Here is a 24046-nt window from a genome sequence, read left to right as displayed (position 1 = left end):
TTTTATTTGTTGGAAATTCAGGCCTGGGCTAAATTGGCATATTACAAGTTATATTGTAGCTTTGACCTACTTATTATTTTCCACTTTTTCGTAGAAAAAATTTCTATTGAGTTGTTTTAATTTTGGATGATCAAACATGCGTAAAACCCTACAAGTTTACAGATAAAAAGATTTATCAATAAATTCAATGAGATAAAACACATTAACAAATTTATATAGATAGAATTAAAACAAGTTCTATAGAATTTTTCAATGATTTAATGAGATCATCTCAAATAATTTGTTAATGTGTTTCATCTCATTCAATATTTTCAAAGATATATCTCATTGAATTTGAAAATAGCGATTTCGAGACCTAACCCAAGCATCTAAAGCTTTGGATATGAGGTCTTCAAATCGTTTAAACTACTGTTTAGGATATACAGTTGATACAAAAGTAGAATCGTATTGGATTCATTTATATGCATGTTTGAACATCTTAGTAATATCATAGTCTTGAAGTATGCATATGATACCGATGGACACTAAGACGTTATAATGTAATTGTGATGTATGGATTTTCATAGAAGAGAATAAAATTAGAAAGTTCCTAAAGCAATCAAAGGATACACGTTTGATTATATGTTAGGGATGTTGGTTTAGTATGACTGAAAATGACAGGTTCAGTCTAGGATCATGCCGTTTTCCATTTATATTTGTTTAAAATATCTGCTACCCTTTTTTAATTTGTTGGAACAAAAGAAAGCAACCCAAAATCTCTTCTTATTTTATATATATATATAATTTTGATTCAATGCTCATAAATCACCCATGTCTATTTTACTTAGTGGTAGGGACGTTGAGCATTAAAGCCATTGACGAAAGGATTTCTTTCATTGATGCGTTTTGAAGTTTAATTGGCTATTGTCGAGAGGGGTCTTATTGGCTTCAAGAAGATGTTACTGGCATTCTCAAGAAGGTGTACATTATCGTAGGTGGCCTTTGATTGATTGAATTGTTTATACTATTGGTTTGGGTGAGGTCTTATACACAGAGATCTCATCGTCCAACTACATATACCATTGTATTACGTTGCTCTACAAATTCCATGCAACATTTGCTGCTATGCCAAGGGACGGAAATAAGGTTTGTTCATAGAAAATTGTTAGACTTGTGTGACCCGAATCTCATGACTTGTTAAAGAAATAAAATAAGAGAATCATGCTGCACAAGTAGAATCCGTATACAACTACACTTCTTCTATTTGACATTGATTAGAATAAGATTTTTCAACCTTTAAATAGATGTAGTTGAAACTCCCCTTGTATCATTCGTTTTTCAAGATTAGTGAATTTCTTCTCCTCTGCTCGTGATTTTTTACCAAAGGGTTTCCATATAAAATCTGTGTTCTTATTTTTCTTTATTTTTGCTATTATTCTATTGCCATTATCGGCATCTATCATAACAAAAACCATATCTAACAAAGGTTTTTTTCAAAAAAAAAGTAATTAATTTTATTTGTTGTTTCTAAATGTTCATAATTAAATTTAAAAAAATAAATTTCATATGTATAATTACATCAATTTCTTATTTACAAAAGTTTTTCATTTGACCCATAAAAGAATTGCACCAAAATAAAGTTTACCTATCGCATTATACATCGTATCAAAATTCATATATGGTTTTGAGATTTATTTCTTTTCATGATATAAAAATTTTAGTATGTTCAATAAAGACCAATAGTTTTTCGTTTTCTTTATCATACTTTATACACTTCAAACCAGCAACTTCACAAAATTGTAATAAAAACGTGTTGAGTTAATGCTACATGAATGGTAAAAAAAATCAATAATTAACCATAGAAGGAGTTTCTCTTTTCTTTCTCTCTCCTAAAAGTCTAACATTAAAGATTTTGTAACATTTTTTTCTTACTATCACTCATTAAATAAAAAACGAGAATTCATTTTTTTGGAAACATTAATCTCAATATAGATTATTATCATATATGTTCTTTTTGATACAATACGTACAACTATTTATAATCCCTTAAATAGGAGAATAATGCCCTTCAGTAAAGAAAACATATTTACGTATACATTGAATATTTAATCTATATGTCGACGTTAAAATTATTAAATATTTTTCTTATTAAAATTTAAGGGTGAAGTTAAAATAAATTGAGATTAATTTAAAAGATTATGTGAACCAAGACATTCGAACCTTTTTTTTTATTTAAAAATGTGCATTGATGGCGACCTATAACGACTCGAATGTAACATTGAATCGAGCAAGTTGGTAGCTACCTTGAAAAAAAGGAAAAAAGAAAGAAGTATTGGCCCTTCCATCTTACCTAAGTCTTCAATTTTCCATTATCTTCTCCCAAATTTTTCTTGGAAATTTCATCCTCACAAAATCCCGTCTTAGTATAGTATTAGATTATCCAGTTCCTACAGTACCATATCCTCGAATCCAGATTATTAAGCGAGAAAGAACTTGATGTTGAGGTATTTTTGCAATAACTCATTCATTTTTATGCTTATGCTAACCACCTTGCTCTTAGTTTCGCCGTTGTTGCTACCGGAATTGCCGCCACCGCCGTTGATATTGCTCTTGATTCCTGTTTTGTTAATGTCGGTTCTTCTTTGCTTGGCCTTATCTTCATCAAGATCTCCAAATATCAGCATGGCTTCCTTTTAAGGTAAAAGCATATATTATATATATATATGCACAAATGCTTACTGTGTATTTTTTTTGTTTTTTTGAATCCTCAGTGGTGTTTTTCATATCATTTTTTAGATGAAATTAGTAAAAAGTAGAGAAAAAGAAAAATTAAAAGTAAGAAAATTTTACAAGTTGCTGATAGTAAATGTAAATTTCAAGTTAACCTAGGAAATTGCCAAAAAAAAAATTATGGATTTTAGATGTAATTTTTAATGATTTTAATGCATATTAAGAAATAAATGAATAAACCAAACAGAAGCTAAAATAATTATATATTTAACACTCTCTCGAATATATTTAAACCTAGAGAGGCTTTGGAGTGATGTCGAAAATTGGTTTGAAGTTAATTTATTCATTTTCAGAATTGTATCCGTGATTGAATCGGTCAGATTATTAGTTTTCAGTCCGATCGATTTGTCTAGTTTTTCTCTATTTTGTTGAGATAATTCTTGATGCTATGGTAATCGATATCTTGAACGGTTGATAATAAAATTGATGTTTTATTGGAAAAATAATAAATATTTGACTAAAAAGCATTTCCCGCTGCCAAATTGTGAGAAAAAAAGAAAAAGAGAAACGAAATGATCATTGTAATATTTTAACATGTTATTCATGTTATTCATTGAATATATACACACTGACTAAATTTAAACAATAAAATAAACATAAACATAAAGACAAAGCATGGTCCCAACATCTTTGGTCTCAAAAATATATTTATTAATAATAAATAAATAAATAACAAATTGGATGACCATAAAAGAATTTTTCTATTCCAATACATATAATAAGGAACAAAGATATAGTATAAAAATAGTACAAATTTACAAACATATATTTCTATACACTCGCCATATGTTGGAAAAATCTGACTTTTGAAAATTGAGTTAATTTATAATATTTATAACAATATTTTTTTTAAGTATTTGTGCACTTTGTGTGAGAAAAATCTGAAACATTCTCAGCATTTAACTGAATGATCTTCTATGTTATTCTCATACCCCGAATTGCATTGAGTGTGAGTTCGAGCAATCACAAACCAAACACAAAACAAGAAACGGTTCTGTTGACACCATTTTTTTTGTGAAAATGGGTTCGACTTAGATTTTGAAAACGAAAACGAAAACGGGAGTCGCCACCAATCCTTTTTGATGAGGTGTGATCGGGTCACCTTGTAAAACGGTTGTTTTTAATAAACGATTTAATTTTATTAAAACAATAATTTTGGTCCACGAAATTCTGAAAAACGGGTTCGGGAGTCGGTTACGTACGAGGAAGGATTAGCACCCTCGTAACGCCCATAATTGGTACATAGTTGATTAATTAGTGTCTTAGCGTCGAAGATTAAAAACTTTGAAGAGTTTTAAAAATACGATCCTTAAAAAAAACTCGAATAACATGGGGTTGGAATTTAGGATTCTCTTGTTCTGAAGGAATATCACATCTAACACGTTAGGATACAATACCTTAAACCCTCGAAACCAAGATTACCTTATGGTTTCCAAAACCCATATTTTGATATTTTAATAGGATATACGAGAAATCGAAACCCAACACGTTAGGGCACGTTTTCTCAAATTTCCAAACGCAAAATATTGTGTTATTTAGAAAAATTTTCTTTTTTTTTGTGTATTTGGATAAAAAATTAATGTAATATTTAAAACAATGTATGAATGAAAGGGTACGTTGATGGATGACAACAATATGAAAATACGAATAAACAATTCATAACTCGCATGATGGCAATAGTCGCGCAATGTACATTACTTTAATACTATCCAATAATCAAAAACGAATGAAATAATATAACAACAATTGAAAGTAAGTAATAAAGATTTAAGATGAATAATACGAAATGCTCAAAATTAACAATGTAAAATTTAACATAAATAAAACATAAGATAGTTTGAAATAAACAATTTTAAACAATTTAAAATAAACATTACATGAAATAGTTTAAAAGAAATGACACGTAAAAATCTAAAATAAATAATATACATGAAACAGTTTAAGATAAAATAATAGAAAGCAATTCGAAATAAATAAAATATGAAACAATTTAAAATAGATAATATCAAACAGTTTAATATGAACAATATAAATAAAATGTAATCTGTTAAAAAAATAATGAATATAAAAATTTAAATAAAATAATAAATAACAAATTAAAGGATTAAAATAAAGCGGATTAGGGACTAAATTAAAACTAGGACGAAATTAAACAGATAAAATTATAAAAAAAATGAAAAAGTGAACTGAGGATTAAACTGAAAACGCGCGGAAGGAGAGAGGGTCGAAAGGGAAATTATTCCCACTCTCAAAACGCGCCACTTCATAGGGGACCAAATTGGAAACGGGCGAAAAATGGAAGGATCCGCCGCACAAATAGCCCAAATGTTGAAACCGCGCGGATCCCCTAGGAGCGGGTCGGGTCACGCGCGGGTAAGAGTCAAAACGGCGTCGTTTTAAGGCTACTGAAGCCAACCCTAAACAACGTCGTTTAACGGGGGTATAAAAGCCCAGGTTTTTCCAAAAAAAAATCATTCTCTTCCATTTCTAAAGAAAAAAACTGAAATACACTCTCAACGCACCCCTCTTCCTCCAAACGCCGGTCAAGGGTCCGGCCATCGGCCATTGTACCGGTCGCCGTGAACGGGGGCGGAGAGTCAAAAAGTTTTTTTTACCCCGCTTTTAGATCTCGTTTGAAAGCCAAACTTCCTTGGCCCGAAAGAGGACTCTTGGCTCCCTTCTCCTCTTTGATCTGACGGCCACGACGGAGGAGAGCCCTCCGACGGCGAAGCCGCAAGGCGATTCAGGTGAGCCTCCATTCCTTTTTATTTCTTATTTAATATATGTAAAAAAAGAAGATAAAACAAAAACAAAAACAAACAGAAAGAACAAGCAAAAAAAAGACCGGATCTAAGAAAAATCACCTCTATTTATGTATTCTGTTTTTTTGATTTTTTTCAATAGCTTTTCATACAATATTTTTTTTCTTTTTATTTTCTGGAGAAATTCGTAAAAAAAAGGGGAAGAATCAATTACAGTGCTCATATTCGACTTATATAACCGATTTTAAAATCCTTAAACTTCTATTTTTTTGTCGTTTGCGATTGTTTCTTGTTGTTGTCCTCTTGCTCTTTATTTTTCATGCAGACAACAGTGCGCGTGGAGGAGGCTACGGTGACAGTAGCGGCAAGCATGTCAGAGGGTAGACTTAGGTGCGGCGCACCTAGGGTTTTTTTGCTGAAAACTTGTTAAGTTTTGTGGGCTTGTTGGGCTAGGGTTTAGTTGTATTTGGGCTATTTGGGCCTGTTGTATTTAGGCTGCTAATTAGTTTGGGTTTTTTTTGTTTGGTTTTGTTTGGGTCATACTGGGCTCCGGGCAGAAATTGGGTCTTATAGGTTCAATTACTTTCAGTAAGAAAGTACTTCTCTCAAATAGAAACCGGTAGAAATTACAATTCTCAAAAAATAGAATTTATTCTTAGAAAATAAATTCACACTACTTTTTTGCAAAATAGCAATATATAAAACTTATGTGTGTAAATAGCTCTACCAATGTTTATAGGGAGTGATAGGAATCTTTGTTCAATAAGGGTGATCTAAATAATATTTACTTAATTAAAAAATAGTCTCCTAATCTAATTAGAAGAGGGGGGCGGCACACCCTCTCAAATTCTCTTAGGGTTGCCACCATTCACATGTTATGTGAGGCAAATTAGGCGTCTCATGTATTAGGTTCAATTATATATATTTCATTTACTTTTGACATAGTATTTTATAATTTAATTCAACTCAATATCTATTTTCTATTTCTCAAAATAAATATGATTTAATTAATTAAATTAATTTTTTAACTAAATAATTTTATCAATCAATTTTAATTCCATTAAATTCATGACAACTTAACCGTAAAAGAATATATGAGAAAATATATTTAATTTTCATACTCAATAAATTCATAGTGACTAATTAATTTAATTCTATTCTCTTACTTTAATTATTTAATTATAATTAAATAATAATTTGAATATCTTAAATTAATTCTTAAATCAATTCTATACTTAGTGAGGAAACGCATTCATTTGTGAATGCAACCCAGTTCTCTAACTTCACCATTTCCATTCTTTTTTGTTCATTTGGTTTCACATGCAATTCATTTCTAATTTCTACGAGCAAGTAGAGGAACCGATTGGATATATATAATTAGTACTCAAATAATTTATAATCAAGTTTTAGCTTTTCACTTATTAATTATAAATTTATTTAATCACAAAATCATTCCACTATAGTATTATGACTGAGCTCTCACTAATTACATACCATTACGAAAGTTATTTAATCAACGTTCGTCTAATAACTTTGTCATAAGTGTGTTACCCTCATAGGATATCATTAATCTATTTGAGATAATTAAATTCGCTCTCCCAGTATGATCTTATTTTATCTCATGGTAATCATTACATCTTCATTCATTAAAATTCAATTATTATCAAATAGTAAGTAAGTCATTTATAACAAAGACAAACAACTCGTGGTCACGTTTACTTTTCATCTATCATGGAGTGTCAATGAAAGGATGACATTTACCCATTAGTTGAGCTATGAAATTCACTATTATGAATGATGTTACATATTGCAGAAGTTATATACCCAACGCACCAACTTCTGAATCTTTAATTATCTATTTGAAATCAATCTTTTACTTATATCAACTTATACAAGTCACGCATATATAGTTCGTCATTCACTTAGGATTAAGATATGTCATAATATGAGCATCACAAGTGAATGAATCCATAAACGGATCTAGGATCTATTCTACTTGAGTCATGTCTATACTGTTAGTCCAGTCAGTCACATCTATGTTTCTATCTTATGGGAGTCATCTGCTCCAGTGCTCAACACAAAACATCTCACTAATTAGACTTGATAGACGGCGCATTAGTTTTTCAATCGGTTTGCTTATTTTCGATTAGACTAAGGACATGTTTAAGTTTATCTATTAATACAAATTGTCTTTCCATATTATGATCCAACAATGCAATATCACTTAGTGTTAGTTAAACATTAGATCATCTATGAGTCAATATTTGCTTCCATTTTGCTTTGCATGCATAAACATTGAGGACGGCATACAAAAAGTATTGATGTAATTTTATTACACCAATTTGTTTGAAAAATACAAGTGTATAAAATGAATATACTACACTCAGGCAACCAGATCCAACAACATATATTAACATTCTTATGGTAAAATAATTTGAACAACACTACATGACATGATAATGATACACTTTACAACATAAAAGCTAGTATCTTTCTATTTGTGAAATTGTAATGCTCTCGGTAAAGTCGAGACATGACCTAAGTATCTTCAGTAAAAGCTTTGAATATGAAATCTCGAAATCGCTTAGAATACAGCTTAGGATCCACAGCTGATATAGAAGTAGGATCGTATTGAATTGATTTATATGCATGTTCAAGCTTCTTGGTAATGTCATAATCTTGAAGTATGTCTATAATGCCGAAGGACAATATGACTTTATAATACTCCCCAGTTTGTTCTCCTACAAGTTGTAACTCACATTCAGGTTTTCTTATAGTTCTTTCTACTCGTGCTGGCATGTTGGCTCCCAACACCATGTTAGCTTGCCTACAAATGTTGGTTTGGTTTTTAATATCACAATCCTAAATCTTAATATAATAACCATATGCCTAAACAAGCTAAAGCCATGGTCGCTGAAAAGGCTAGCTCAAGTAACACCATGGTTCCCTCAAGATCCTTTATATGTTAAAGGTCTCAAGTTCGAGCCTGTCCTTAAGCTTGCTCTTCAGTGGCCACGGCTTTTACCCTTTAAGACGTCAGAAGGTACCCCACTTTATGAATCATTAGGATTTTCAATAAAGCAAGGAGACAAAACCCCGATCAAGGACAATATTAAACTTGTTAAGAGTCCGACTCTCAAAAATTTGTACGAGTTCCTATCTGAGGGGTACATTATATTATTGAAATAAAAATATAAGACTATATTTATGTGTAGAGACATTTCACCTTTCAAGGTCTAGTAGAAGTTGATCAGAAGTTGATCTAGAATGAAGACTACTTGATTCATTCCTAGGATCACCTACAACAAAGAAAAAAAATTGTTAATTAAAATAAAAAGTTGGTTTAGTGCATTATTTGGGGCTTGAATTTGACAATCATTCGCATATTAGGACTTGAATTCTTTTCTTCTTTTTTTCCAAGTTAGGGCATTTTATAAATCATTGAAATTTTTCATTTCATGAACTCACACACTCATGGAAGGGACATACTCACACCACACATGCACACATTATATTCAAAGGGAGCTACATAAATAAAGGCTTGCCACTGCTCCCTCGAAGGTTTGAACCCGAGCAGGTTCTATAGGTGAACCCTTAGCCACTAGGCCAATCAAGGGAGTTCACCACATTTAATATTTTTTATGTGTTTTATAATCATTTTAATATTTTACTAAATATAAAATTTTCAACAAAAAATGTTTACTAAAATAAGTAGGTAACCAGCTACTTATCCCTTAATGTAGAAAATATTAAGTTAATTCTATTTTATTAAAAATTTGAAATAAAGTATATTTTTTTAAAAAAATATTCAAATAACTTATTTATATTTTATCCAAAATAATATAAAATATTAAATTAATAAGACTAAATTTTAAAAAATAATCTTTCAAATATCAGTATTTATTTTTATCAAACAACATAATTATATTATGTGTTTGTATTTACTAATTTATCAAACAATTTTCTAATATAAATTTAACATTTATAAAATTTAGTGCTAAAAATGTAGTATTAATTTTTCAGTGCTTAAATTTTCAGATTATCAAACACACTATTTGTTCCTGAAAATGGCAATTACTCCCACATTGAGGCCTAAACTAAGCAACTATTCACACATTGGAGCCTAAAAATAAATTTCCTCTAAGTTAGTCCTTGAACTTGACAATTATTTTTACATTGAGACCTAAACTTGTTTATTTTGTCCAACCTTTTTTAATGAAATATTAAGGACTAACTTGGAAAAGAAAACTCAAACCTTATCTAGAAGCAATTACCAAATTCAGGGACCAATTTAAAAAAAATTAAATTCTAATATAAAAACAATTACTAAATTTAAGTCTGTATGGCAATAACCTTAAAAAAGTTTCTAGTGGAGAAAGTAGGTACTTAAGCTTCAAATACTTTAGAAATAGATAAAATAAAATAAAAATAAATAAATAAGATGAAAGATAATGAGATAAAAGTACGTTTTTCACATGGAATTAGCTTTCCATTACTTGAAATTTCTCTGAAGTGAAGTCCCACCAAAAGACTGTAGTCCATTGTTCTAACTTGTTCAAGAAACTCACAATCCCTATTTATTTGCCTGTGAAAATATGTTTAAATCAAAGGATTTTGAAGGAAAATTGAAAAAATATTTGATGCATTGACATCGTGTTGCTATATAATTCATAAACATGTTTAATTACTAAATGTTAAACACAAAAGCAAAACTTATGTTTTACCAACAAAACTTATGAAACCAAGCTTTCTGCAGTTTGAATATGAAGTTCAAATCAAGATCTTTAAGTATAGTTGTACTATTGATCTCGGATTCAGGCTTATTTGTTACACGCCCTAATGAAGATCCTTTCAAGTCAAAGCGTGTGTGAATCGTATATTCGGAGCGTAAGAGATTCCCCATGATAACGAACCGCACCTGAATATTATCAATCGCTTTTAATAATTTTGGAGTTGATCTTTATATACATAGATGATAGTTAGAGGGTAAAAGAACTACGAAGGCATTTGTATTAGGTATCAAATTGTATTTTGTCTTTTTTATTCAAAAAATGGGTAAATTAGTCCCTGTACATTAGATCAAAGAGCAAATTGGTAATTTCTGTTAAAAAATTCACTCATTTCTACTATTAGAATCTGGCATAATTGACAGAATAACCAAACAAATACACATAATGTGCCACGTGTACCTCATGCTGATGCGTAGGGACTAGTTTTTTACCGTAGAAATGGATAAAAATTTTAACAAAATGGCCAATTTCTTCTTTAATTTAACAAATAACGACCAATTTACTCATTTTTTAAATAAAGAAAGTAAAATGCAATTCAACTCTTAGTACAAAAACTTCGTACTTTTGGCTGGTTAGAGTACTGCATGAAAATATTATATACTAACCTTTTTTTGTATGGCACCGGTTACCTTTACACAGTGCAAGCCATAATATTTTATGACTAAACTGTTTTCAAAGGATCGAACATGGTTATAATAGGCTGCAAGCATCTTTAAAAATACCTACACAACAAAAATCCTTATTATTACAAAAACCTAAACATTGCCTTGAAACTAAAAATAGGGTATGAAGACACAAAGTAAGCTCACTTTGACTTCTGCTTTTTTCATGGTTTTGATCATGTATATGTCATCATCAGTCAAGTAAAAAAAGCTACCACTTTTACCGGGGGAAGATAGTTCCCTTAATGCATCATTTCCACAAATAGATAGCATGTAATCTGCAGGGTCCACCTTGAATAGTTTCCTCAATGACCTTTACACAAATAAATGAGATTAGGTATGGTAAAAGTACTATGGAAGCGCTTGTATTAGATTATATTTTGTTCACTCTATTTATAAAATAGTTAAATTAGTCTTTATACATTTTGTTCATTCATTTCTATTATTAAAAATTGGCCTTTGTATATTAGAATGAAGTATGCGTGGCATACCACATATAACTGTCTGGTTATTATGTTAGCTAAGCCAATTTTTAATAGTAAAAATGGATCAATTTACTCTTTTATCTAACTTACAGGGACTAATTTACCCTTTTTTTAATAAAATGAGCAAAATACGATCAGACTCCTAATACAAGTAACTTCGTAATACTTTTACCTATATGTTTTATTTGAAAGTTATTAATTTGCATGTTTCATGCAAAGTTGATGTTGCAAGTTGTGATCATGATGAGAAAAGTACATAATATATATTCGTAAATTATGTTACCTGAAAACAACTGGAGTATAATCTTTCCATTTGAATTCACAAGATTGATGTGGTGGAGTATATTTACTACCTTCCGGTGGAAACCTTGTCCAAATTTTCTTTTTAGGGTCAAAAGCCGAAGCTTTAAGATCAAGACTTGTAGGTGGTGCAGGTCTTCCTACTGAATGCCTACGTCCAAATAAACAATAATATGTGAGAAAAACTCCATTCTTTTTTTCATTATAGCATACAAGTGTCAAAGCTTAAAGAATGTTACCTTATTCCCAATTGCAGGTTGAGCATAAGTTCATAGTTCTTATGTCCTACAGATATTGTTTCACCTTGCCTATTACCAGGCTTAGGTACCTTCAATGGTAATACAGGGTTGAACTTATAATTTGATTCTGCAGGATTTACACCATAGAACTCACAATCCAATTGTCTACTCATTTCAAAACTATTGAAATCATTATCATTTTCATCCCATAGATTCATTTTATCAAATGGTCTTTCTAAGACTAAGCTTCCTCTTCCATCAATCGACGGTCTCCTCGATTTCTCCGCGTTGTTAGACGAATACGATATCGCTAATCTCTTTTGTGATGGCAAGATTGGTACCTTTTCACCAGGGGAAATTTTGCAGTCAGCTAATTGGTTATACACAATTTTAGGATCCCATTCAACATCATTTGAAGAAGATTCTGATGGATGATATGTACCATTTTGTTCATTTTCTTCTTTACTCCAATATCCAACATAAAAACTCCCATCAGACAATTGGTATGTACCATTACCTTTCGGCATTCCATCTTCCCAACATCCATCATACTGATCGCCATTAATCCATACAAAACACCCATTACCATGAATCACCCCATTCTTCCATTCACCATCATAATGATTCTTGTTATGCCATTGGTATTTCCCGATTCCATATCGTAAACCACGGCGCCATTCACCTTCGTACCAATCGCCATTAGCATAATACTCAATGCCATTACCATGTTTCAAGTTCATTACCCATTGTCCTTTATAAGTATCCCCATTCGATCCAACATATGTACCAGTACCATCCATGTACCCACTTTTGAACTCACCTTCATATGTAGCACCAGATGGCCATCGAAACCTTCCTCTCCCCATAGTTTTGCCTTTATGCCATTCTCCAACATACATGCATCCATCAATCCAATAATATTTGCCTTGACCTTCAGGGAAATTATCACACCATTGACCTTTATAATACTCCCCATTAGGTAGAATTTTCTCTGTGAAGTATGCTGCCTCAGAGATGGTGCAATTTTTATCATTGTCTTCAACAGCATTGGTGGTGGTGGTGGTGGTGGTGTTAGTAGCTGTTGCATTTGCTAAAGCTATTGTACCAAAAATGCTATTTGCACGTTTCTTTGCTGCATGTGTTTTGCGCAAAGTGGCCTCCCATGCCCTTGAAACAGTACTATTCTCCTTGTTCAACATGTTCATCATGGTTGCTATTGAATGAAGATGTCATACTATAGTGGTTTCTTCAATGATACGAAAAGAACTAATAATCCTAAAAAGAAGAAAAAAAATGATGAAGAGAAGTGTGAAAAGAGCAAAATTCTATGAATCTTACAATGTTTTTCTCTCAATTTTTCAGTGTTTTTCAATGAAATGAAGCGAAAAAAACGATTGACCAAAAATTTTCCTCCATTTTTTCTCAACCTCATAAAATAAGATTCAATTTTATGAATCATTCATTTTTTTAAGGATAAATATTGAAAGTCACTACTAAATTAACATGCATGGGTCTTTATTTCTGTTGTTCCAATTGCAATTCAACCAACTTTCTATTGAATGGTTGACAGGTTACAAACAAAACTTGGGTATATGCTGAGTGAAGCAAGCAGAATTATGGGGTAGATGGGATGGCTACAAGAAGATGATTATTGAGTGTGACAATCCTTGTATTTGGTTGGAAATATTACAAGATTATAAAGATGAGAATACGATCACCCACTTACAACTATCTGTGGAATGTCTTGTCTTGTAATGAGTTTGATTTCTCTTACACTCGGACCGAGCCATTATTATAGTAGTAATGTCCATTAATTGATAACACTTTGTCTATGATTTCCAACCTGTCTAATGAAGGTAAGTGGGGACTGTAATTTTCTCCTTTGTGTGATTAAAAAGGCGACTTCTTCATCTCTCTGACTTTTGGAAGGACTAATGAAAATGAAAAAAAAAAAAAAACAAGTTTTATTATTTTTAGAGTTACTTTAAAAAATAGTTCTACCGAAATTTATAAAATACATATATTCCTCCTCTTCTTTCCTTCAAAATCGAAAAACAAGTCTTTTTATTTGGTTTTGTGCCACTAATCCCTGTATTCTTTTAAATATATATTTTTTGGTACTTAATTTCTTGATATTTTTGTCCAATTAGACACTTGAACTTGGTTTTAAGATTTAAATTAATACCTAAAGCTTATTTTAACCCAATTAAGTAACTGAACTCGACTTCTTGGTTCAAATTGGTGCTTGAAATTGGTCTTTTTGACCAAATTATTACTTATTATAAATGATTTATTTGAACCAATTTTAACTATAAAGCTAAGTTTAGATACTAATTTGAACTAAAAAGCCAAGTTTAAGTACCTAATTGGGTTGAAAAAAGTTTAGGTATTAAATTAAACTGTGAAATTAAATTTCAGTACCAAAAATGCAGAATCAATTTCTTTGTTAATATAAATTCCGTGAGATTTGTTTGTACCTCATAAAATAATTGAATGAAAATGTATATTAATCATCATAAAAATTATCTATAATAGTTTAGAAAAAAAAATTATAAACAAATAACAAAATAGGTCGGACAATACCGAGTAAGAGTGAATTGATATTTCAAAAGAGTAAAAAAAGAAGGTTAACACAATTATTTATAGTAGTTCGTCCCAATTACCTACCCCACTACTTTGATATATTAAAAGAATAGAAGTTATTTATGAGAAAAAACTAAGAATATGTGGAAAGGTATTTAGGTGAAGTGTAGGCGCAAACTCAAACAGAAATTTACACAGGTAAATAGAGCATTTGGGAAAAGTGAAGGGCAGCAATAACATGCTTACTGAAACATATAGCATAGGTTGATACAAATGCCTAAACAAGAAAACCAAACTACAACACCATAATATCATCAACTCAGTGAACATAATTGCAAGGTCCTTCACACCTTTCACCGCACACCACAACACTATCAACCAAACAACATTTTGGAGTTTGCTTCCATTGTTAACCCATTCATGGCTTACCTTAATATCATTCTTGTGGATGCGAAGCAAATCTTTGATCCAATTATTAATGTTTGAAGTCTTAAAAGTTAACATTGTTGTTTTTGTAAAAACCCTAATTTCCTTTTTTTTTAATGTTTCTAAAGTCTCAATTATTAATATCTTCAATTACCATAGTTGCTATTGCAAAAATTATAATATTGCTCAAAATATGCTTTCCAAAAGAACTTTGCTATAACTTTTTTCGTGTTAAAGGATGTCGAATGTGGAGGAATTGAATTCGAAATTGATACAACAAAAATCCTTTGACATTACACAGCTCAACTAACGTAAGTTTATTGTAGAACTTAGCACTAGACTTCGACTACCAAATAGAGTTTTGAAACAGTCAAAGCAAAGCTGAATTAGTATTGACCAAACAAAATCCATCAATTGGATCAGTTGAAATGATACTCGGTCAAGACGTGGGTCCAATAAGGTTTTAATACTCTCAAACAGTTTATTTGCTTTGAATAACCCAAACCGATCCATCAATAACCATTGATTTGAACACTTCAACTACCCAAACAATTTTGGGCCTAACAAATTCTAAGTTGTTTCCAACCTTTTAAATTACATTGGAAATTGGAATCAAGTATCCACTTCAGATTACCTAGCTTTCAGATTCTGAGACCAAGTTTTTCAGGTATTTTAGAGGAAACTACAAAATAATAGAACATTAAAGATTTGCTTCGTAAAAATAATAATAATTTGGTAGAAAAATAATTATGCAATGTAACCGGTGCATTTACAAATCTCTTTTTCTCTATCTTACCAAGCAAAGCCTAAATCTTGGGATATAAGGAAATTCCCATACGATTTCTTATTTTAGGATGACAAATACAAGTGCATTCATTCTCTGGTTAACACAAATCCCAACTCAAACCCACTTAAACCATTTATCAAAGGTAAGCAAGCATGAACCACTACAATAGTCGTTAACAGAGATGGCATATAAAGAAAAGGTGGAACTGACCCGTGCAAATGCAGCATAGGAACCGACCATTCTAGATTTCGTTTGGCAATACATATGGGGCAGGCATCCAACGTTTCTCTGGACCGTATTACTTTAATACTTTATCGATCCATTAATTTGAGAAGGATGGCCTACAAAGCAATTAAAACACCGAGATCACGGACTTTGAAACAGAAGATGAATTCTCAATGCATTCTAAGGCAGATGCCAAAATGCATAATAAGGATTCTCCTAAATGAGTTCTATCAGCTCTAAGCATGGTTACAGTGCATGTGATCCAGTTTATGTAATAAATGTTTTCGAAAGCTTATGCATGTCAAAAAGAAATTATGATGATAGTAACTTACAGGACACTGCTGGTATGACTTCAGCCCCTGATGTAGTTCAGCTGATGAAATTAGAAGCTTTACAGGACGAAATTCAACAGATTGATTGTGCCCTTTGTTGTCTATAAAACTAATCAATTGACATTGTAGAAGGTGTTCAAATGCCTGCAAAAATTAGAGTGGAATGTCATCAAACCCATTGCGTGAGATTAAGTGTTTAGAATACCAACTTTTCCACTTAGAAGCTTGTTTAAGATAATTATACACACCCGTAAACAAACATTTGCTGCGTAGTAGTCAGAAGTTTGGAATGAATCATGTATGCTCTTGTATTCTGACATAATGTAAAATGTATAAGTGAATAATACCTTAATGGTAGTATTTTTTTTAAAAATTAAGGTAAAAAGACCTCTCCAGTCCCTCTCAATTTCAAAATTGAGCAAATTAGTCCCTCTCGAAAAAACTGGAGCAATTTAATCCCTATCAATTTCAAAAGGAAGCAACTAAGGACAATTAATCACGGGATTAGTGTCTTCCATCAATTGTACATCATTTTGATTGGTATAATAACAAATTTAGTTTTCAATGTTTATATATTGTCATTTTGGCCTTAATTCTGAAAATTTCAACAAATTCAACCTCAACATTTACACAAATGTTGCGGGATAAATTTGTTAAACTAGGACCAAATTAACAGAATGCGTAAACTTTGAGAGCATTATTTGTTATTATACCAATCAAATTCATGTACAATTGATGAAAAACATTATCGTGATTGTCCTTAGTTCCTCACTTTCGAAATTAACAAGGATTAAATTGCTTTGATTTTTTTGAGGGACCAATTTGCTCAATTTCAAAATTGAGAGGAACTGGAGGTCTTTTTACCAAAAAATAATAGTAATAACATTGAAAGTAGTGAAATGAACCTGTCATAACAGAATAGAAGTTATAAGAGGCCTGCTCCTTAACTTCCAACCTTTTCATGCATACCATCATATAGAGTTCCAATACAGAGCAATCTGCTTTACACAATCTCAAAGATTGTTATGTTTCTAATAAAATTAAATAAATCAAAGATGGATAATTTCTCATCTACTTGTCATGCTTTATCTTACCCTGATTTTGCAACTAAAACTGCATGGCGATATGGCATTGCTTTTAAAATTGCTTCAGATCTTACTTGTGTCATGTGAAAATAGAACGTCGATACTGGCAATGTATCGCAAAGAAAAGAGAGAAAAATAGAAAACACTTATATTTACGTGGAAAAACTTTTGGGAAGAAAACCACAGGCAAAGGAAAAGAAAATTCACTATGTCGAATTCGAATGATACAAGAAGAGTATAGACTGCGTCTATTCATAGGTTTAAAAAACCTTATTCTAATCAACATCTAATAGAATTAATGCCACAAATCCCCCTATCTTGCCACTTATATTTTATTTTTAACATGAATTTGGGTCACATAACTCTAACATGTCAAATGTTAGAAATTTAAATTGTCAACTACATTTAAAGATACCCCACGTACTTTAATAATACTTATATCAGTTTGCACCAATTATCTGCTCAAAACCATCAATACTCTATACAATGATGTAAGACTTTCAAAGAGTTAGATAACTAAGATTAATTAATGAAATACTAAAGCATTGCAACAATACTCCACCAAAAATCATCAACGTGACACAAAATGCCCAGTGGAAGTTGAAGCCATTCAAAGGATTTCTGATGATTATTTTTTACAAGATAATGTTCTCTTTGAACATCTAAACATAAAAACCCGAGAAACAACAATCTAAAAATTGGGAATTTCAGCATGAAAAAAAAATTACCAGGAAGTCTGAGATGAAGCTTGCGACAGATGACAGTTTGCTTTAACTTTTCACAAATCCAACAAAACTCTTACAAGGTAGTCATTGTCCATTGTACTTGATTACAAGTTTCAGTAGATTATTACCATGAAAAAGTTGGAGAAAAACTGAATTTTATACCAGATTAGCTTTACTATTAAGAAACAAATTTGAGACAATTTGACCTTACGAAATGCGTACTACTCTCAAGCAGGAGTTATTAAATATTCCTCATATGCAAAAAAAAATGAAATACAGTACCAAATAGAGAGGAAAGCATATTTAAGTCCTCATACCTCTTATGCATTCCAACTTTGGCTGCCTCTGGTTGCTGGAAAGTGCAGTTTTGAAGTTCCCAAGTGAAAGGAACCCAGCACTCAAATCCATATAAGAAACAGCTTGAAACCTAGAATCAATTCAATATTCATAAGAGCTGATCATAAAACATTGTAATTCTAGTAGCTTATGTTTATATAAAAGCCTGTATTTCCAGATGCAAGAAGCGACACTTACAGAAACCTAACCAGATGACCAATTGTGAAATTGAAACTCAAATAGGTATCAATCAGTTCTTTGAATCTCTCATCTGATAAAAGTTTCTGTAAGATGTCAAGGAATTCATCACTCAGTCTGGAAGAACAGATCCTTGGAAATGTACAAGTAAAATATGTGTAATCTTAGGTGCATAAACATTTAAGTATCAACATATAGTTAAAATTAATTAATCTTTACAAATTATGTATCCAAAATTGTAAAGCACCTTAGGAGCATGCATAAATATTTAATGTATGCTTTTATTTATATATATAACAAAGGGAAGCCTAAATTCAAAGGTTCTACACCTAAAGGTCATATATATTCAACCTTATCCCTACTTGTTTTACTGTTTTATAGATATAAAATATAACAAAGACAAGAAAATCTATCAGGCTGTAGTGTTTTATTGTTATTGATGACTAACTTGAACATAATCTTGTTTAGTTTATGGAAAGACAGATATGAGAAAGCTACAGCATATCGGAGGGAGAAAGGGGGAAAATGATGAATTGGATCAATTCAGGTCAAACTGTGATTTATTTATTGGAAAAAGTAAGATAATTTGTTTGCACAACATATACTCGTTTCCAACCATAAATTCTCATTCTAATCTGTATACTATAAGGCCATTCCAATATAAGCATTCATTACTAAATTTAGAGAACGTAGCTTCTATATTCAGAATTTCATAAGAACAAACCATGAGTATATTATAATAAGATTCAACTTGTTCTTAAAATGAGGGAACTTGGAAAGTCATTAAAAACATAATCTAACAGCCACTTCAAACTTTTCAAAACAGGTTTTGAAAATCATTGGAAATTCGTTCAGTCATGAACCCCCCCCCCTTCTCACCCACCCCCTTCTGTACTATAATATACCATTATCAATTACCCAATCAAAAGAAAGTTTCGGGGAAAGGATACTTTTAGCCTTCCATTAAATTCAGCAGTGTAGTTGTGGGGAAGGCTTGAATCCATCGGCAAGGACAAAATGTGCTCAATGAATCTGCAAAGCCAAATTAGGCATCATCTAATGTAGCTCTTTCTTGAGCATAAGACACAATGATCTCCATGGTTAGACAAAAGAAAAATCACCTTTCTGTATCTTCTTTAGAGGGAGAAAGAAACAGCAGCTTTCTGTGTGAAAAACGAGATCTCACTCTTTTTTCAAGAAGCTGGTCAACATCCTATATGGCATGGACTAACGTTTTAGGGCTTAAGGAAGTAAATAAATTATTATTAAGCAAACTGCATCTTTATAAACTAATCCATAGACAGAAGCTAAGCATCAATTCTCTAGTTAGTTTTTATCTTTCAGCAAGTAAAAGAATTTTATACAAAACTCAGCAAAATGAAACAATGAAAGACAGACCATAAATGCTGTAAACAATAAAAATTCAAAAAATAAAGAACTTTAAACACACCAGTCGACAGCTCACACCAATGACAACAGCTTGTGAATTCACGGACTGCATTGCATCTAGCAAGCTATAAAGTAATCTTTGTTTTCCCTACAAAAAAACAATTAGACAAAGAAATTCTGTTTAATTGCTTGATTAAAAATTTTAAAACCTAAAATTTTTTCCCAAAATAAAATTATTAATATGTTATCTATGGTCCACACCCTGAAAAAATAGGAGCTTTTACATTTCGCATTATTAAACAGAATAATAGAAGATCCTAACCTGAGCAAAAAAATCAAATTCATCAAGCACAAAAATAATCGTTTTATGTGCTAATCCACATTCCCTGTAATGATAGACACTCTCAGTTTAAAGATAATTAGAATAGATTTTGTTTCAAGAAAAGGCAAATCAAGTGCCCTCACCTTAACATTGCTATCATGAACTGGGAGTTATCATCAAATGATGCCTACAGAAATCATTTCATAATCAATATAAATTTTAGTTAGAAATGATAATGACCTCAAATAGATATACACAGTGATAGATATACACAGTACCACTTTCGAGAACAAAAGTTGATGTTCCATGCATAACTGTCGTGCAATTTCCTGAAAGACAAATAACCATTGACAAATAAAAGATAGTATCATGAAAGTTTTAAGACAAACTAATTTAATTGCATGACTTAGTAAAAGCCTAGGAAGAAAACTGATGGTTGAACAAAAAATACATTAGGTACTATTATTAACAAGTGACAAGTTGCATATGCAGATAATAGAGAAGAAACAGATACGCTCAGCTAGTAATATCATCTAGCTAACTAGCACAAGACCAGACCTAGTATTTTTTTCAATTCAGTGCAGTTACTATATGCCCATAACTTGTTGAGCTGCTCAACAATCATCATTGTATACATTCCATTTAGATTTCTTCAATGTGTTAATGATTTAGTTATTGTCTAGACCCACATATTCTCCATTAGAGAAACTTCTAAAATTAAGAGCATAGTGATATTGCTTATCCACAAACTTGCTAATCATTCCATGTACAAACTTCTCATTGTTGCCTCAGGAAGTAACAATCAAGGATCCATCTATTCTTCAAGAAATTCCCCCATTAATATAGAAGAGTTGTAAGAATATCTCAGGCCTGATAATTTTGTGCAAAAAACTACCCAGGTTTAACTGTGGGTAACACCTTTGCACTGCACAAAAAATGTATGTATGAGTAATTGCACCTGTAGTCCCCAAACTTTGGGAAACATATCATACCAGTTCCAAGAGTTCAAAGGGTCAAATGTTAGTACATATAGTTCTAGCATTACAATTAAACTTCCCTCTAACAATTCTTTTATAAACCAACCACTAGTTTCAAGTTCCAACTGCCGACAGCATTGACAATTAGCATAAGATTTGCAATGTTGAAAATATTTATTTTACAACCACTACTTGAAATGGTGGCAACCAAAACCACTAATGAGCCATGTAGGCCTAGTTTCAAAATTAAACAACCCCTTCCCTCATCAGCTATTCCTCTTAACAGACAAAGAAATAGATTTATCTTTTTAAAATTCAATATTTAAAGCGAACCTAAACTATATTTTATAATAAAAAAAAGTAATAAAGTAAAAAAATTTAAGATTATATTAATTTTACTTTTTCAGAAAATATGTATATTAATAAAATTTTGGATAGCAATCTTCTAATACTGCAGTTTAATTAATTTCAAGAAATAATAATTTCTCCCATTTTTCCTGTTCTTTCCTTTTTCTTTTCTTCTCTTCAATCTCCCTTTGTTCTTTTTGACCAGAGGCCAACAACACAGACAAAAGAGCCTCTTCATTATAAGGATGGAAGTGAATATGTGACTTTTTGAACTACTGAATCAACATGAAATACAACCAAAACTTGGGGAACTGCAGGAGCAATTTTCTCTGTTTTATGCACAAAGGATTCAAACTTTACTCAACTAGCAATTTAGTTTATATGAAAGCATACTTTTCTGCATGAATCAAGTTTAGAATGAGATAAGACCACACACAGTTTCACAGGTTTAACATGCATAATGAGAAAAATTAGGGATTTGATAATTCATGATCATGTAATTCAGTACAACAAAGTATAATGTAGGAGTAGGAAAGTTGTGAGATATCCACCTTAAGTGCACAATTGTCATCACTATGCAGAAGGCCATTCAGTCTAATCTGCATCAATAGTCGAAGACAATATAAGATGAGAAAGCATAATACGTGTATAGGTATGTATTTTGAAGCATTGTGACTTTGCAGTTTAAGGCACTGCAAACAAGAATAAACTGAGCTGGGACTTCTACATATAATCACACAAGCATACATACAAGCATAGTTGATTTGATCCATACAGTTTGTTTATGCCCATGGAAATGAAAATACTAGTATGATGCATATGGTCAAGGCACCAGTAAATGAGAAGACTTGCAGTTATTGAAGTGATCCAAAGATTCCTAGTCTACCTAACAAAAAATACTCTCTCGTCACGTCCCCTACTAAAAACATGAATGAAGGGATTAGTTCCAGAAAATAAACAAATTTAACCTTAGAATGCAATCCAATGAATATCCAAAACATAATTTCATCAAAATAAAAACTTTAAAATTCATTTCCTCGTTTCCAAAGAAACTAGATCAATTAAACTTTTACCCTATTATCTTTTTTCTCCACTACTACAGCCTCAGGAACAATCTTCCGTAATACTGAAGAAAATAAAATAAAGTAAGAAATTAAGAAGCGTAGCCATACCACTGATATTGCTTCAGGATATTGCTGAAGAAGATCGCTGAGAACAAGTTCCAAAACCTAACAACACGGAAAAAAATACAAAAAGAAAATTGTTCGTTTAGAAGAACGAAAGAAAAAATAAATAAAAGGAGCTTAATCAAAGATGGTGGTATACCGCGACTTTCCCTGACCCACGAGGACCAAGAAGCAGAATCGAATTATTGCATGCTTCCGTAACTGAAGTGGAAATTATAAACTTCAACTTGCTGCCAAAGAAAACAAAAGAAAATTAAGGGGAGAAATATACACATTTATTTAGGAATAAGAAAAGGTCGTTTATTATGTTCATTTTAAGCGAGTAGAAGATGGAGAAAATTATAGGGGGAAAAAAAAGCAGACCTGTAGTTACTGTCAGGAGAATCGGAGAGGGGTCGAAATATGAAATTAGGGTCAGAGAGACGAGATCTAAGGAGATTTAGAGCTTTCTCAGACAGCTTTTCTTTCTCTTTTTCTCTTCCCATTGGTTTTTTTCTTTGTAGGTTGAGATTGAGAGAAACCACCGTAGAGCAAAGATATGTATAATTACGAATAACTCCTAAAAAAAGAGTAAATTAAGGGAAAAATGAGAGACAAAGGCCGTTTGGAACCAACAGCGACGGCGAGGGTCCTGTCTGAGAGATACTGGGACAAGATGAGTTTAGGTGAGGGAAAGAGAAGACAAAAGGGGGAAGAATAATGGATTTCCCGCCACTACTCCAAAATCGTGTCTTGGGCTCCTCCAACTTGCAAAGACAGGTCCAATTTACGGTGTAATAGAATAATAATCTATAAAATGGTTATTTTCAATTTTGTTCTTTGAGATTTTGTAAAAGGAGGGTTCTTTCTCCTGACACGTGGCTTTGTCACCTAAGCTTTTTTTTTACAAAAAGATAAAAATTTCACTTTTAGTCCCTTTAATATGTTTAAATTTAATATTTAATCTATATACTTTAACTTTTAACCTAATTCAATTCTTAGGGCCTTCCTTTCTCTTGACACGTGGCTTTCTCAACAAAGCTTCATTTTTTTCATTTTAAAAAATGGTTAAATTTCACCTTCGATCACTCTAATATACTTAAATTTGATATTTAATTTATATACTTTAATTTTTAACAT

The 24046-nt window shown here is 31.5% G+C and overlaps 2 protein-coding genes and 1 long non-coding RNA gene across 4 annotated transcripts; 1 reads left to right on the top strand and 2 right to left on the bottom strand.

The window, feature by feature from the left end:
* The first annotated feature begins 4855 nt into the window (after window positions 1-4855).
* Window positions 4856-6249, top strand: LOC121225493 (uncharacterized). The gene is made up of 2 exons (XR_005923370.1): window positions 4856-5516; window positions 5857-6249. It is a non-coding gene; the product is annotated as an uncharacterized lncRNA (long non-coding RNA).
* Window positions 6250-7838: 1589 nt separating this feature from the next.
* LOC121225491 (phosphatidylinositol 4-phosphate 5-kinase 4) lies at window positions 7839-13324 on the bottom strand. Its single transcript, XM_041109813.1, has 8 exons — window positions 12008-13324; window positions 11752-11919; window positions 11131-11296; window positions 10927-11043; window positions 10256-10449; window positions 9998-10116; window positions 8758-8830; window positions 7839-8358 (listed from the first exon to the last, which is right to left on the bottom strand). The coding sequence occupies exons 1-8, from the start codon at window positions 13213-13215 to the stop codon at window positions 8070-8072; spliced, it is 2334 nt and encodes a 777-aa protein (XP_040965747.1). The 5' UTR covers window positions 13216-13324; the 3' UTR covers window positions 7839-8069.
* Window positions 13325-15706: 2382 nt separating this feature from the next.
* LOC107935512 (origin of replication complex subunit 4) lies at window positions 15707-23710 on the bottom strand. Of its 2 annotated transcripts, XM_041109811.1 has the most exons (16): window positions 23291-23710; window positions 23067-23157; window positions 22913-22969; window positions 22292-22339; window positions 20694-20744; window positions 20559-20602; window positions 20416-20479; window positions 20155-20241; window positions 19826-19917; window positions 19655-19736; window positions 18705-18790; window positions 18488-18597; window positions 17266-17358; window positions 16609-16673; window positions 16361-16504; window positions 15707-16144 (listed from the first exon to the last, which is right to left on the bottom strand). In XM_041109811.1, exons 1-16 carry the CDS (start codon window positions 23410-23412, stop codon window positions 16115-16117), a joined length of 1266 nt encoding a protein of 421 aa, XP_040965745.1. In that variant the 5' UTR covers window positions 23413-23710; the 3' UTR covers window positions 15707-16114. The 2 variants fall into 2 exon arrangements, with proteins under 2 accessions (XP_040965745.1, XP_040965746.1); XM_041109812.1 differs by lacking the exons at window positions 19655-19736; window positions 19826-19917 and having other exon boundaries at window positions 23291-23694.
* Between the last annotated feature and the right edge of the window lie 336 nt (window positions 23711-24046).

The sequence above is a fragment of the Gossypium hirsutum genome, chromosome D13 (genome assembly GCF_007990345.1).
Source record: "Gossypium hirsutum isolate 1008001.06 chromosome D13, Gossypium_hirsutum_v2.1, whole genome shotgun sequence".
In the NCBI taxonomy this organism is placed as follows: Eukaryota; Viridiplantae; Streptophyta; class Magnoliopsida; order Malvales; family Malvaceae; genus Gossypium; species Gossypium hirsutum.
This window is presented reverse-complemented; position numbering and strand designations above follow the sequence as displayed.